Source organism: Alligator mississippiensis, chromosome 12, assembly GCF_030867095.1.
Source record: "Alligator mississippiensis isolate rAllMis1 chromosome 12, rAllMis1, whole genome shotgun sequence".
NCBI classification, from domain to species: Eukaryota; Metazoa; Chordata; order Crocodylia; family Alligatoridae; genus Alligator; species Alligator mississippiensis.
Window position 1 is genome coordinate 2,760,131 of NC_081835.1, and position 15,258 is coordinate 2,775,388.

General features: G+C 47.0%; 2 protein-coding genes across 7 annotated transcripts in view; one reads left to right on the forward strand and one right to left on the reverse strand.

Annotated features, from left to right (window-relative positions):
- Nucleotides 1-15,258, forward strand: part of CEP15 (centrosomal protein 15) — a 44,959-nt gene that overhangs the window by 24,807 nt on the left and 4,894 nt on the right. The window contains exon 6 of one of the 2 annotated variants that reach the window (XM_006267003.4): nt 6,706-7,119. The exons of the other annotated variant lie outside the window; for it this stretch is intronic. Coding sequence (XP_006267065.2) covers nt 6,706-6,783 — 78 coding nt within the window. The 3' untranslated portion in view covers nt 6,784-7,119. Of the gene's footprint in view, nt 1-6,705; nt 7,120-15,258 lie in introns of those variants that run through there. 2 annotated transcript variants of the gene reach the window in all.
- CADPS (calcium dependent secretion activator) overlaps nt 7,128-15,258 on the reverse strand; it is a 245,143-nt gene continuing 237,012 nt past the window's right edge. For all 5 annotated transcript variants that reach the window (XM_059715930.1, XM_059715931.1, XM_059715928.1 and 2 more), the window contains 2 exons: nt 10,350-10,454; nt 7,128-8,472 (listed from right to left, as the gene is read on the reverse strand). In XM_059715930.1, the coding sequence (XP_059571913.1) occupies nt 8,293-8,472; nt 10,350-10,454 (285 nt within the window). In that variant the 3' untranslated portion in view covers nt 7,128-8,292. The remainder of the gene's footprint in view (nt 8,473-10,349; nt 10,455-15,258) is intronic.

The window sequence follows — 15,258 nt, forward strand, 5'->3', positions numbered from 1 at the left end:
GGGGTGGGGGGTGACATCAGGGCCCCTCGGTGCCTGCAGCCAGCTCGCCGGCCTTCCCCCGGGAGCCCAGTGCACACAAGCGACTCCCCGGCGGGGCAAGGAGGCCACACGGTCCCTCTATCGCGGGGCAAAGGAGGGGCGCTCCCGAGTCATGCACCCTGCCGGGACCCGCCGGACCTGAGCCCGTGCCCCGGGAGAGCAGCCCCGCCTCGGCCGTCCGCCCGCCCGCGCCCCCGCGGCGGGGAAGCGAGAGCCGCTGCCGGCGCGGCTCAGGGCTCGCGTGGCACCCCGGGGAGCGGGCGGCTGCAACGGGAGCTCGCCCGAGCCGCAAATTCGCCCTCAACGAATCCCCTGGTCCGCAGCGAGCTGCCCCGGCCGGCTTTCGGGGGGAGGCACGGGGGAGCCTGCCCGCACCCAAGCCCCCTTCCCCCCCTCCGGCTCGGGCTGGGGCGGGGGGCTCGCCCCTTGCCGCCCCTCTTGCAGCGAAGGGCAGCTCGGCGGGGCCAGGGGAGCGCGTGCGGGTCCCGGGACCTGCGCCGGGGGCTGTCGGAGCGGGCAAGGGGGCAGACCCCGGAGGGACCCGAGCTCAGCATGCTGCAGGGGCGCTTGCGAGCCCGGCGGGGTGCTTAGCCCCCGCGGGTTGCCAGAGACCGGAGCAGCCAGGGCAGAGCTCCCGGGGGAGGAGGGGGGGGAGTGCAGGGGTGCGCGGGCAGCACTCGCACCCAGGACCGGGCCGGGAAGGGCAGCCCAAGGACGGGCGCTGGGAAGCAGCAGTGACTGTCGGCGGGCGGGCGGGCTGCGGCTGCAGCCGTGGCTCTCTGGGCTGCTTCTGCCGTGCCCACGGGGCGAGCTTTGCTTTTCTCCCTGCCTCTGCCGGGCTGCAGCCTGTCCCTGGCCCGTGCCACGGGCAGCTACCCCCAGCCGCGCCGCGGACCGCCGCGGACCCCCCCGCTGCGGTGCCTCGGCAGCCCCGTTTCGTTGCGGGCACGGGCAGCCCCGAGAAGTGGCCGCACGGGCTGGCGCATCCCCAGCCCCTCTGCCCACGCGGCGCGCAGCCCCGCCAGCCCGGGCACCTTCCGTCCCCGGCTGCCGGGGGGTCCGAGGATGCTACAGTCCCTCCGTGCGCTTTGTCCGGCACAGCTGGCAGAGCCCGCGCGGGCTGCAACAGGTCCTGCCTCGCAGACCCCCTCCGTGCCGGTCTCTGACCACCTGCTTTGTTTTCTGATCGAAGATTTGAGTCATAACATTTTTGTTTATTTCAACAACTGCATTCATTGCATAGGAAATGAGCCAACATGTCTGTGATGGGCAGAGCGGAATATGCCATGTTTACAATTGCTTTTGCTTCCCCGGTATCAAATTTTACAATATAATCGAAATCTTATTTTTGTACTTCTGGCCCCTGTTATTGACTTAATCTTCTTAAGTGCTCCCATTATTCCAGTTACTTCGTTGTTGCATGTATTAATTTTAATCTTTTGATCTCCATATTAGCTACCGCCTGCGACTAATTTGTTGCTCAGTGTTTTTCTTTGTTTTGACCTGCAAGGCATTTTCATCATGGCACAGAACTCTGCTGGCAGATTGCATATAATCTCTGCACTTTTTTCTCTGATGCTTTGCATAGTTACGACAAATGCAGCTTTACAATTTTTAGGTGAAATCCATGTCTTTTATGAAGGGGGAAAATGATCAGTGCATGGTTAGATAAGGAAACTAAAGAGGCTTGAATAAAGCATACGATTTATGTATATAAATACATATAAATATACACATATATATATGCAATCTAGATAGATAGATAGATACAATCTATCCATGCAATCTGTATAAATGCAATCTATCTATATATATTTATCTATCCATATATATGCAATCATATATATATATATATATATATATTTATCATATATATCACAATCATAAATATCATATATATGATTCTGATTATATATCACAATCATATATATAATATATATGATTGTGATATATATGATAAATATATATATGCTTGCATATCTATAGATAAAATATATATATAGATATATAGATTGTATACATAGATTGCCTGTATAATGCATATATAGATTACAGATAGATTGCCTGTATATGCATATATAGATTACAGATAGCATCTATCTATCTATCTATCTATCTATCTATCTATCTATCTATCTATCTTCATATGCTTTATTCAAGCCTCTTTAGTTTCCTTATCTACATTTCCAGTGATCATTTTTATGATTGCATATCTATAGATAGGTATTGCATTGTGATATGCAAATCATTTTTTGTTTGAAGTCCAGAGATGGTCTTGATAATTAATGGTAAATATGTTCATCTTATGTGCTGTGGGAGAGAGAGAAAATAGTGCCAGATCTGAAGCCCCAAGAAGCCTTTTTTCCTCCCCTGCAAGTTTCAAAGACATATTTTTTGGAAGGACTTATCTGGACACAGAGACAGCTCCTGGTCCAGCCTGGTGTCACTGGTGGATCATTCCAGTAAAAGTCCTGGCTGGAGCAGCGTCCCAGTGCTCTGTAGAGGAGCCAGTTACAGGTTATAGAAAAGTATCCACAGTGATTATGGCATAAAAGCTTTTGTTTTTGAGGCAGAGTTTTAAAGGAAGGTTGTTTTTTGCTCAGCCACTACATTAAATCTCTTTGGTTTGTAGCTGTTTTGTTTTATTTTAGCCCTTTAGCCCAGAGTGGTTCTTGTTGCCTCAGGTTAAAAAAAAATGTAAGGCAAGAAAGGGAAACAGTCTTGATGCCTGCTTTTCTGCCTGTATGCTTATGAGCACAAATGTTCTTTGATGTTTTGGTCACTAGAGAGGAAGCAAGGCAGTTCCTAAGGTGCCTCTGGGCCAGGCAAAATGCAGTACAACTCAGAGGAAGGACTCAGTTAGCTGCTGAGCCATAAAAACAAGCTGGATGGATTGCTGCAGACACGTGTCAGTCAAACACTTGGTCACATTTCCAGTATCCATGCCACATGCCTCAGCTCTGGCGAAGAGGGATATTTAGCTAGCTTTCCCTGTCAGCAGGAGGGGAGCTTTGGCTTGGTCAAAATGTAAGCGTTTTGCTGGTATTGTCAGTCAGTCAGTCAGGAATATAATTTAACCCTTCTGACCATGCCTAACGCAACTAAAATAGCAAAAGTTGTAGTCGAAGTACAGTTATATCAGCAACCTTTTGCTATTAAAGGTTACTTCAGGGGACTGTTGTAAGCCACACCGGGCACGTCTACATGAGACGCTTACTGCGCATTAGCCTAATAGTACTGCGCAGTAGCGTGTCACAACAGAAATTGTGCTAATAGCCTAATAACACTGCTCGGCAGGCTAGTGCGCAGTAAGTGTCACTAAATAACCATGCACTGGCACAACTGCGAAGTAACTCTAGTTACTGCGCGTTCAGTTAGTATTTCATTTAAAAAGTACTAAACTAAATGTGTAGTAATTAGGGTGAATCTGATCTCTTTTATTAGACCAACCCAAATAGTTAGAGAATAGTTATTAAGCTTAATAACTATTCTCCAACTGTTTGGGTTGGTCTAATAAAGGAGCTCAGATTCACCCAAGGAACTTTGTCTGCCTATGTCCTTAGACCAACATGGCTACAACCTACATCCCTAGTAATTAGGGCACATTAATGAACGTGCCCTATACATTAATGAATGTGCCCTACACATTAATGAACGTGTAGATGTGCCCACTGGCAAAGAAAACCCACTGTGTCTCCACCAAGTGGGTTTTCTACTCTACCACAATTGGCATCCCCGTAGCAGCAAAAGCTTAAATGTAGCAAGCACTAGCCTTGAGCCTGAGGCCTGTTCAAAGACCAGCCTATGCCCAGGGGGGTTTTAAATCTGGAGTTACTTTGTGCAGCTGAACCTGACCATTCCTGATGTGGGTTTCTGAAGGAGTGAGTAGTCCAACTTGGCACTTCCGGGCTTATTTTCCAGCACAGCTTCCCAGCAGGTCATTGTTGCCGCATCACCCATGTATACTTACAGATAGAGCTGGGCGCTGTGTGACTGAACAGAGCAAAAAGGATTAGGTTCATCTTGGCCTGGTGCAGACTTCGCTGTGGAACAGGTGGCTTATGGGGCTAGAGCATTTTACCAGTGCTGGTTTCCAGAGGCAGGTTTCCTTTTCTTACCTCCTTGCAGTCCAGGGCTCCCAAAAGCCAAAGGGCTCTCCATAGACTCTCCCCCCATCCCCAAATCAGGCTGCTCAAGACATTTCACTCCAGCTTCAGGCACTGGAGATATGAAACATTAGGAAGACTCATGTGTGGTGACTGCTTTGGAAAGAGAAGGCTAAAGGAGGCACTGAAAAGGGGATTGGTGTGAAATCCAGGTGTTGAACATGGGTGAATTGTGCCAAGAATTTGGATGCACCAGATGGGTGAAGGCCAAGTGCTCCTTGGCTTGCTTTTGGCAGGGCTAGAGGCAGGGGGGAGGCAGGCAGCAGGCTGAGGCAGGTGACCTTGCAGGATGGGGCAGCAGGGATCTGAAGGGGGGCTCACATGTTGCAGCCCAAGCCTTGGCGTGCATATAGCACATGGCTGGCTCATACAGTTGCCAGACTGTGGGATGGAGGAAGGTGAACAGCTGCAGCCCCTGACCTGACGCAGCTGGTGCTTTAGCTTGCCTGGGAAGAGCTCGTGCTTTTAGGGCATGTGCATAGGATGCAACCGAGCACTGCATGGGGATACTGAGCTGTGAGTGCACCTCCTCCAGAATCGGTGGCCATGCAATTTATGCTGTGCCCCAACTCGCTTCATTTGGTGGGGGGGAGTGCTAACGATCTCTGCTGAGAAGCTGGTCTGGTTAGCCTAAGAGATGTAGTGTTAATGCAGCTGTACTGTTGGTGGGGCCTGAATTACCTCTAGGGCAGAGGCTGAACACCTCAGGTAATATGGGGGGGCACTGAGGTTAAGGTGGGGGAAACCACTGAGGTTAAGACATTATCCTGGGAGGCAGGATGCCTTGGGGGGGGGGGTCAGTTTATGACTGCCGATTCTCTACAACGTGGACAAATTGCTGAGCCCTAGTGCCAGAAAGGTGCTGACATTGCTAGCTTCCACTAATGTGGAAGGCCTTTGAGATCATGAGCCTGAGTTTTCTACCTGTAAAATGGGGGTAAAGGTGATATAATACCCAGTGCTCATGAAGCTCGAAGTCCATTAATGGTTGTGAGGTGCTAGTAGCAGTGTTAAAGACGGAGTCAGTTTTCTGTATGACTACTCAGCACGAGCAGCAGGGAAATGCTGAAGACAGGGGCATGCCCAAAATCTGGCCCCTTCCTCAGGGTTACAAGGCACCCTCACACCTGCTGCCCTCTCTTGAAAGCAGGTGCCTACGCCCAGTCTTTCAAAGAGCTGCATAATGTATGGAAAGAGGAGGACTGACCTTATCTAGTGACTGCTCCATGCAGAAATTAAGTAGTAAGGCAGGACTTGAAGTTAGGTTTCTGCTGTATGAGGTCAGGGACTTAAGAAGCTGCCTTATTAGCTCAATGGTTATTTGCCGGCTGACTGACTTTGGTCTCGGGGCTTTTTGGATGCTTGTTGACATTAGTGGCACACATTCATAGGGGAGGGGTGAAAAGGGTGCCTCTGGGTGTTTCCTGGTGGGTTAAGGTGCTTGCCTGAGCCATGTGAGAGCTGGGCTTGAGACCTAACGCTGAGGCGGGTCCTGGGGAGAGTCTGAAAGCAGGTGATTGACTTGCTGTAATGGGAGACGCACACTGCATTACATCGGTAGCTGACAGATGTGCTCAGAGGTTGCCCGCCTCTTTTCAAACACTCACAGACAAGCCCTCCAACCCACAAGCTAATGGAGGGGGAATGCTGCTTCTTGGTGTCTGTAAGTCAGTTATCCTGGAGTCAGGCAGTGAGAGAACAAGGGAGAGATTGCAAGACAGCAAAACAATGCATACCATAGCGTGGTGGTTCGGGCTCACATCTGATGTGTGGGCAATGCTAGTTCAAGACCTGGTGTCACTGATTGGCTTCTTACTTGCACACTAAATTATCAACTAGGGAACAGCATCAGCAAGCCAAGTTGTGGGCCTCTCTGCTGGTGTGTCAGAGCACTGGGCTCAAGCCGAGTGGGGATTTGTAATAGAGCTCCTGCCTCCTCAGTGAATACTTTCATTCCCAAGGTTATTGCGTAAATGGGACCATCTGGCTGCTGCTTGAGACCAGTTGGTTAGGCACCCTTGAGCATGGATGGAACTGAGCAGCCTAATAGGGTCAGGGCTAGATGTCTTTGCACCGAGACAACTTTGCAGGGAGCTGTGAGGCTCTCTGGGGAGCCTAAGCACTGGCTGTAAGCACCTAAGGCCCTCAGTGGACCTCCGCATCAGCACGTCCTCACTCAGTGCATCCACACTAGCGTCCAAGCATTTGCAATTTGAAGCGTGGAAGGCAAGATGTATCAAGGCCTGGCTTCTGCCTTAGCCTGCTACAAGGGGGCTCGTGCTCGTCTGCAGTGGGGAATGCAGCAGCTTACTGGCAAAATGCGTTGTGTGCTGCAAAGGCTCATATGAATGTATTACTGGCCCATGCAAAAGCTCTCCCTCTTTGCCTGGTCTGGCCCCCCTGCTTTTGATTGTCACCTGTGGCTCTCCCTGCCTGCAGCAGCTCTCGCTTCATTCTAGACTGCACAGGGAGGGTTTTTACCGTCTCCAATTATTCACAGGAGTGGAATGAGCCGCGTTCAGTCCAAAGACTACGGGGTTTCATGAGGGAAGCCAGCCTCGGAAAGTGTGAGGACTAGGTGGAACACTCCATGGCAAGAAGCGGCTCATTGCTCTGGTTTGGATGATGCCCTGGGCTTCGCTGATGCGTCACGCTCGATCGGAGCAGGCTGCTGGAGTGCAAGGACCCGACAACTACGCAATCTGCTGGCAAATCTTTCAGGTTTGGAGGGCATCTTGTGCAGATGAGACTGGAAGGAACTGCCAGCTGCTGCTGGAACCTCCTGTTACCTAAGGGCCACAACCTGGTTTGGGCCTGAAAGGTATCCTCATCAACACCTTCCTCACCTTGATCTTTGCAAGTGAACCTTCAAACCATCTTCTTAATGAATAAACTGTAAAATTAAAAAAAAAAACACCCAAGTGAAAAGAAAATGCCTTTATTCTTGGAGGGGGCGGGAGGGCTCTTACAGCTCGGCCTGTCATTGTTTTTCTAAGGCAGACATACATAAAAAGACTCCATAGTTTAGTCTGAAGACATCTGAATAGTTATTTATTGAGAAGCCACAGTTCTCACACTCTTACAACTGTCGGCTTGTATAAGGCAAAAGCAAGATGGATCCACTATTTTACACAGAAAGTAAAAGCTTCTGGAGGGGGGAACTCGGGGACATGCACGTACTGGTCAAAAATGCAAATGTACATGACATATAAAACCATTGTGAAACAAAGGAATCAAAATGATGGTTACAGTCTACCAAAAGAAATGAGAGTCATATAGTTTTATAAACACGTTTATATAGGCTAAGGTTGTATTTCGAGGTGCCTTTGTACATACACAGTTATCTGAACCTTAAACAAAGTGTAACATTGAGGGGGGCAGTCAGCAACATAGAACAACTTCTGTGGGGCGTACCGTGGCATGATGTACCCATGAGGATAGGATGAACCTGCCGGAGCAGTCAGAATCACTAACCCATTGGGATGCAACCTCTCCGGAGTTAGCTGCACATTCAAGGCAAGTGCCTGGTTTATTAAACAGGGAGGCAGCACGAGTCAAACGGCCGGTTTCTTTTTTTGTTTTGCTTTGTTTTTTAATGAACAGAGAGAACAAAAAAAAAACTCCTTGGTAGCAGCCTGACTTTTCTTTTAAAAACATAGCTGTTTTTATTAATTTTAAGCAGTTGGCATCCACAGGAGAGAAACAAAGAAATGAAAGGACTCAGTTCACTCATCTTCACAAAAGTTTACCATCAGTGTATATACAGTACATTAATGACGCGTCGTTTAAACTTGAATTGTAACAGGGACACACCTAGCGTGTTTTTCTATGTAGTTTTCCATTAACAGTATTAAACAATGGTGCTCCATATTGCTTATGAACATATAGATATGAAATTAGGAAACCAATGAATCAAAGAGAGGTGCTAATCTTATTACCACACAGCTAAAATGGCATTTGTATTGGTCAACTTCTCATGGGCATTTAGAGCGGACAGAAAAGTTCCTAATGTGGCTAACTGAATAACAGACTAGGTACATGCACTGGTTACCAGGCTATCACCAAGTGGGCCTCTAAACCACATTAGCTAATCATCCTCTTCGTCTTCTTCGTCACTGTCCTTCATCGTTATGCCCTGAAGACCTCCACCTTCGCTAACGGAAGCTGTGGCTTCTTCTACAGTCAGCCGGTTTCGAACTGTGTCATAGGTTTTGCTGTTTAAGGTGGAGTCCAGTACCCCTTGCAATCGGAAATCTCTATACGTTTTCTAAGAGGGAAAGAGATGTGTCAGGGGGGAGGGAGGCAACAGACAGCACCGAGTCAGATTTAAATGCCCAGCAGTGGTGTCTAGTGCCTCACTTCAACATCACCTGGACCATTAGCCTGAAAGGACATGACTGGGCTGAAGTCAGAGGCCCGATTCTTATCATCACGGAGGGTTTTTTACAATTCTCTTGAACTGCAAAGAGGCCTTAAACCATGTGGAGTGGCAATTTGTGCCCCCTTGACATGGACAGAGAGGTACAACGTTCAAAGTCAGGTCCAAAGAGCAAGTTTGGCCCCTTCACTTCGGTGGGGGTTGTGCCTTCATGAGGACTCCAGAATCAGGCCTACTGGGTCAACGGCACAGAGGCTACAAAGCACACCCAGGTACGTCTATGCTGTATACTGCAGCCTACTGTAGAGATGCCCAGCTTAGTTTTACAAGAGCTGGCTCGGGTACTAGCAGCAGTCTCCCCGTGGCAGCACAGAGTGCTGCATGGGCTAAATGACCCTGTTCCTAGATGTACTCCGTTCCCTTTCACAATGTACTGTTGTAGCGCGTGATTTCTTCTTTAAAACATAACACTGCAGCCTGTGAATGGGAAGCATGCTAACACATCGCCAGAACACTTTGCTTTCCTGAAAGGGAAATAGTGTAAATACCCGTATCGAGTGTGTATGTTGATCTCTTCCCCTGCCTTCCTCGCTGCAGCAGTTTGGTTAGTTAGCAGGCTGGTGGAATTAAGAGTTAAACCTCGTCTCCTTCTATATAAATTAGGTTAGATCTTCCTGTTGGGTATGACTTAGTGGTACAACTCCAGCCCTTGTACAAAGCTTGCAAATATATATATATATTTTTGCATCTATTTAGTTGGTCTGATAAAAAGATATCAACTCTACCCAAAGAGTTTTGTCTGCCTATCCTCTTAGACCAACACGGCTACAACCAATAGCCCTTGCATAATGAATTGAACCACATGCTATGAATTAGTAACTGCTTTAAGTAGTTACTTTGTGGATCCAAAAAAGTTCTCAGATTAGTTTTTGCTGCTGCTCAAAGCAATATTTAAAAAACAGGAAAAAAAAAAAAGAATTCCTTGTCTAATGACTAATATGCCTCTGCCTCTTGTTTTCATTTCTCAACAGCACATTTCTGCCTGAATGCATTCAGGCTTTGAATCTGTGCTCTGCGTACAGGAGAGCACAAGCATTTTAAAACATGAGACCAAAAAAAAGATCAGATAGAACCTAAATGATCAAAAATTTATTTACCCCCTTCTGGGATCTTATTATTTCATGTAAACCACTGTGATTTCACACTGAAATAATTATCATTAGTCCAAGACGCGCACCCGAGCATGCAGAAAAATATGCTCCTTTCAGGGTATGTTATCTCACCTTTGTGATCTCTTAGAGTTGATTGTATACACCCATTGTCAAAGAAACAGCTTCAATTAACTTTGAGAACAATCATGATTTGCATTTTGACAATAATCACAAGACATATTTAAACATTGCTGGGAGTAAATATCCCCATTCAACCAAGTGTTACAAACTTTACGTTTAATTAAACCCCAGATTAAAAATGATTATTTGGCATGATTTCTTTGCACGTGGAAAAAAAAAGTTAATTTTTTGGGATGTTCGTGTTGAACGCCAACAGTGTGCTGCTGCCTTGACAGTGAAAATTATTCTAATGGTGTGAAGCATTTTTCACATGTATGTCCGTTTCTCTAGTTCCCTTTGATGCGTGTGAGGGTACAATAGGTTCAACAATGAATCAGACACAAACTTTCTCATTTGCAGAAAGCACTGCAGGAAAACATGCTACCCAGACCTTTTAACGCTAAGATGTTTGCAAAGTCACACACAAATCGTTACCTTTACTATCCTAATAAGGGTTTTCAGTTGGTAAATGTGAAGCTGCAGGTCCATGCGGTCCGTCAGCCAGGTGCACATGACATTCATTGAGCTGGTGTACCATTGCTGCAAGAGAGACAAGAGTTCTCCAGCAAACACAGCGCGGGAGCACGGTGTGACATGAATCAACACAAGCAGGACTGACCTTTTTCTGTTTGCCAACCTGCTAACTTCCTCTGACAGGATTACAAGGGAACGTTTTTTTTTTTCTTTCTTTTTTTTTGGAATGCACTTTCCATGAATGAGCATTTTTAGCAATTGATTCTTTTTTTTGGCCTGAAAAAGGGGTTATTAAATAGAACTTGTGTTCAAAGACTCAAGCAACTTTCAGCACAGCTTGTCCATCCACAGCCTTTTCACCAAGAGGTTTTATGGGAACACTGATGAGTGCCAAAGGAGCACGGCAGGCTCTCCCACCGTGCGGCTGTAGAGTCGGTGTGCCAGCAACAACACTGGGTTAGTTCCTAGAGTTCCCCCCAGTAATAGCGTGACCCAGCCACTGAAAGTGTCCAACCCAAGATGCTCGTGCCACTTACCTGTTGGGAACTTCAAACCCAATCCGCTGAAGGAGGTAGCTTGTTCCTCGAGAGGACAAGGGGGTACTAACACACTGCAGCTCTGTCCTAACATCAAGTTTTATTTGCAGATACACTGACACAGTGTATGGGGCCTTTTATTGGCAGCACAAGCTGCTGCAGTCTCAACCCCAGAGCTATCAGAGAGGTAAAAGCACATAGCCAACGAGCTCATTTCAAGCTGTTGAAATCATAGTTCCCCTCCTAGGGCTGAAATTTTGCTTCTTGTCTGTGAGAAGCACTTGCAGCGGTGTCACAGCACACTGTCACCCCTGCAGAGCAGGAAGCCTCTGGTGGGCTCTGGGTTTAGAGCACTGCTCATATATTCATAAATCCTATTCAGACGCGCAGGATCAGCGTTCCCAAATGGCAGGATGGAAATGTGTTGGGAGGGGGGAAGCATAAAATGTCACCACTTCCTGCTCCACTTCCCATCATCAACAAAGCAATTTTCTATGCAATTAAGAGTTGTGCCGGGAACCCCCAGATATGCATACACTTACCACACCTATACGCTCGTGGAGAAAGGAGTCTTTTCACAGGCAACAACAGAGAGAGAGATTTCATTGAATGCCAGTTAAAAATACTTTTTCTGTACCCACTTTCCCACTGCCCTCTCTGAGGAAACTTCTGCATCCGTTTAACATTTGTAGCTTTTGTCAATAGTACTTTAAGCTTAACATTTTTATTTCCTCTTGAAAAGTGGAACTAGATGACTTCGCTCTTAAATTATTTCCCCATCAGTGATCTTTTTTAAGATCACTCACTGAAGATCAGCAGCAAGGGTTGCTGTTCTCACTGCTCTGCTTCACTAGATGCTCATAAAATCACCCAAGAAACGTTCCCGGTGAAGATGCCAGACCTTCGTGCTTTGATATTATTAACACAAAGGTGTTTCTTTTTTCAAACGGGCCAACGCTTTGCTATATCACAGCCAGGTTCTCTGCTGAGACAATCAGGTGAAACTGCATCAGAGGCAAGCAGCGATAAGAGTTGGATATTTCAAATTCAGCAAATGGGGAATACATTTTTTTAAATGATGAAAGTTTGACTTTCAAACTTTTCAAATGAAACTTCGCAACTTTTGAAGCAACACCTACCATACACAAAGCAACCCCAACTAAAAGAATAAAGGATTAGAAACCCAATGGATGAAACAAAACTTGTTGGGGGATCAAACAAAACACTTCAGTTTGACTCCAAACCTAACTTTTTGTCTGTCTTATCAGAAAAAAATACTGCAGAGATGATTACTTTTGAATGACTCTGATTCTTTTCCTTTTGTTTCAGTTCAGTCTGTGAACTAACTATTCCAGTCTTCCCTAGTTCTTTTTTTTTGTTACTGCTTAAGTCTGACAGGCAGAACGGATGAACAAGTGCCATGCAATTATAACAGCTAAATAAGGAGAAGTGTTAAAAGTATGCCTTCAAACATTAACCAAGAGCCTTACATTGGCAATCTGGCCTTTTTTGTGGTGAAACAGGAACCTTCACCACTGGATTTAAACTTCAGGAGCCAACCTACTACTAACCATTTGTATTGCAATATGGCCTTGCTCGAGATGGGAGCAGCACTTTGCTAGGTTTGAAGAGCACACATGTAATAATAGTTCAGACCCCACAAAGCTCACAGGCTTAGCATGCACAAGGCAAGAGAAGGCTAATGAAAACAAAAAAGTCAGGCCCCAAAATGAATCGAAGTGGGGAGGCAGTACGCAGTGCTCTCAGCACGGCGACAGCTTGACCAACATCAAGTCTTCTGTAGGCATCACAGCAGAGGGGATGTTATAACTGGTGTCAGGCTGCCAGGTGATTAACAGGTCAATTAGGAGCAATCCACAAAGAGCCTAATGAAGATGTACAAGGAAAGCAAAGTGCCTGGATTTGTTTTTTTAAACTCCAGTTTGCCTTAGGGGAGTCTTCTTTCCATGCTTGACTAAGGGAAACAGTTCAAGTACTTCGAGAACAAAAATTAAGCCCCCCAGAAGCACGAGGTAGTTGCTCTTCTACATGGATCTCACTGTATGCAATGGTGGTGTCCTGTGGTCTGGGAAATATTACCATCTGACAGCAGTGAAGCCTGAACACAGACACCTCATTACAGTCCTTTGGCTACCAACAGCCCTAGAGATAAGGGTTTTTTTGGGATATCTTTTACTGGATGAGCTGCGGAAGGGTACTTGATGTCTGAAAGCTTGTCCAGGTATATAGTTGGTTCAATAAATATCACGCAAAAACCCTTTCCTCTCACTCTTGGACCATCATAGCTACAACACCACTCCAGCCCTACTGCCAATAGCTCCACGTTTAGCTTGTTTTGTCCCCTGCAGATGAAACTACTGGTCTCTTTGTGACCACCTGTTTTGTATTTAAAAACTATGATCAGATATCCTGTTAGTCTTTCCCTCCTCTGGACAAAATGGTCCCAGTTTTTCCAATCTGCCAGGCTGCCATCCCCTCTACTTGTGGGAGTTTTAGAGAAGAGAGCAGAAATTCATGATAGATATTTCTTGACCAGGTCCTGAGGAAGGTCATTTTGTATCTAAAATCTTGCCTTGCCTATGCTGATCCAACAAAAGATATCGTTTCACCTCGCCAATCCGGCCTCTCGCCTGTTCCTTGGACCATCCTGGCTACAACACCATGACAACACTGTGGAAGACATCAAAATCTGCTATTTCAAACAGAAACTTTACAGCGTGAAGAAGAAAAGAAGCCAAGGCACACAGCGACATCAACTTCCTAAGCTTTTGCAGGAAACAAAGCATCTTTCCCCGAGGACTTACCGTCCTCAACAACATTGCATGCCACATGGGGAGAAGATTTCTGGCAGTCCTTAATCTAGAAAACAAAGGCACGGCGTGATCTAATAGCTGGAAGCTAAGACAACATCGGACCGGAAACAAGGCACAATTTAACAGCGAGGGTAAGTAACCACTGGTGCAACTTACCTCACCTAGGGTCGGGATGGTTTCTCTGACACTTGAGGTCTTTACAGTAAGACCGGAGGTCTCTTTCAACATGATAGTTCTCTGCCTCGTTGGATGTCCACAGTGCTCCCTCTGGTCTTCAGACCGATGGGGAAGACGCTGATCCTCCACGAGGCACAGCAAAGAGCTCGGAGCTAGGAATAGGGGGTGCTCGGGTGGTCTAAATCACCCGTGTGCCCAGGATCTATGTCTGCCGCTCACTGGCTGCCGCTGGCACAGACCCCCAGCACCCTTACTCCATGCAAACACCCCTGCCTTTCAGAGGCCTCCTTTAGCACCCATCCCTTTGGCCTAGCCTTCCACCCCAGTCTTTGCTGCAGACTTCATAGCACATTCAGTTAAAATCAGGCTCCACAGACACACTAAACAAAGGCGCATGCAGCATTGGGCATGTCCTACAACCTGCTGCTGCGCGATCTCAGCTTTCCATGAGCAACCCACCCCGTGTTTATGGCTGCCTCTTGCCGCGTTAATATTAAATAGGATCTCTTGGGCCCAGAGACCTGCCTGTTGTTCCACTGATAACACGCTGTGTTCACCTCTGGTGTTATACACAGAGTACATAAAAAGCAGCCAGCTTTGCCTTGGAAGGGCAGGGCATCCCAGCATCACTTGAAGCTACTAGGAGGACAGCACTCAGAGGGAGCACATTGACCCAATTGTGCCCACATTTCCCACCTTTACAAGTGTGGCAAGTTGGCTTTGAAGTGCCCCAGCTGACCACTGGATCTGCCTGTGTCAGCTGCTCGGTTTAGGCCTGGGACGTGCAAAACAAACCAGGTCTTTGCTGAAGACAAACTTTCACATGAGCCAAACCTGGGGGATGTTCAATCTGGACCCTGAATCAGGCGCCACATGCTGTCAGGCCCCTCCTGCGGGTGGACGACCATTTACATATCAACTACAACTGAGCAGACCCTAAAACCCTCAGACCTAAGTGCCACATGCATTTTATTAAATGCATGAGGATGTCCTGCTTACCAAGGCTAAGCCATTTCAAAGGAGGTTTGTGCTGAAACTAAGTCAACACACAGACACAGTACAATGTTTTATCTTGGTCCTCTCGCCTGCCTCCCCTCTTTTTAACTCTGCTCATTCCTAAGTGATTTGCTAGACTATAAACCACAGGCACGGCGGAGAGACTGCCAAAGCCCAGGGCCAGTAGCAGGACTAGGCCATTTAACACCACCAGGATGCTATCATTACCGCACCATTATATTTTTAAGGACTCGACTCTCCCCAACAGCAACAAAACATTAGGTAAAGAAAAAAAGAGGGCTGCTGTCTTGCTTTGATGAAGTCCTA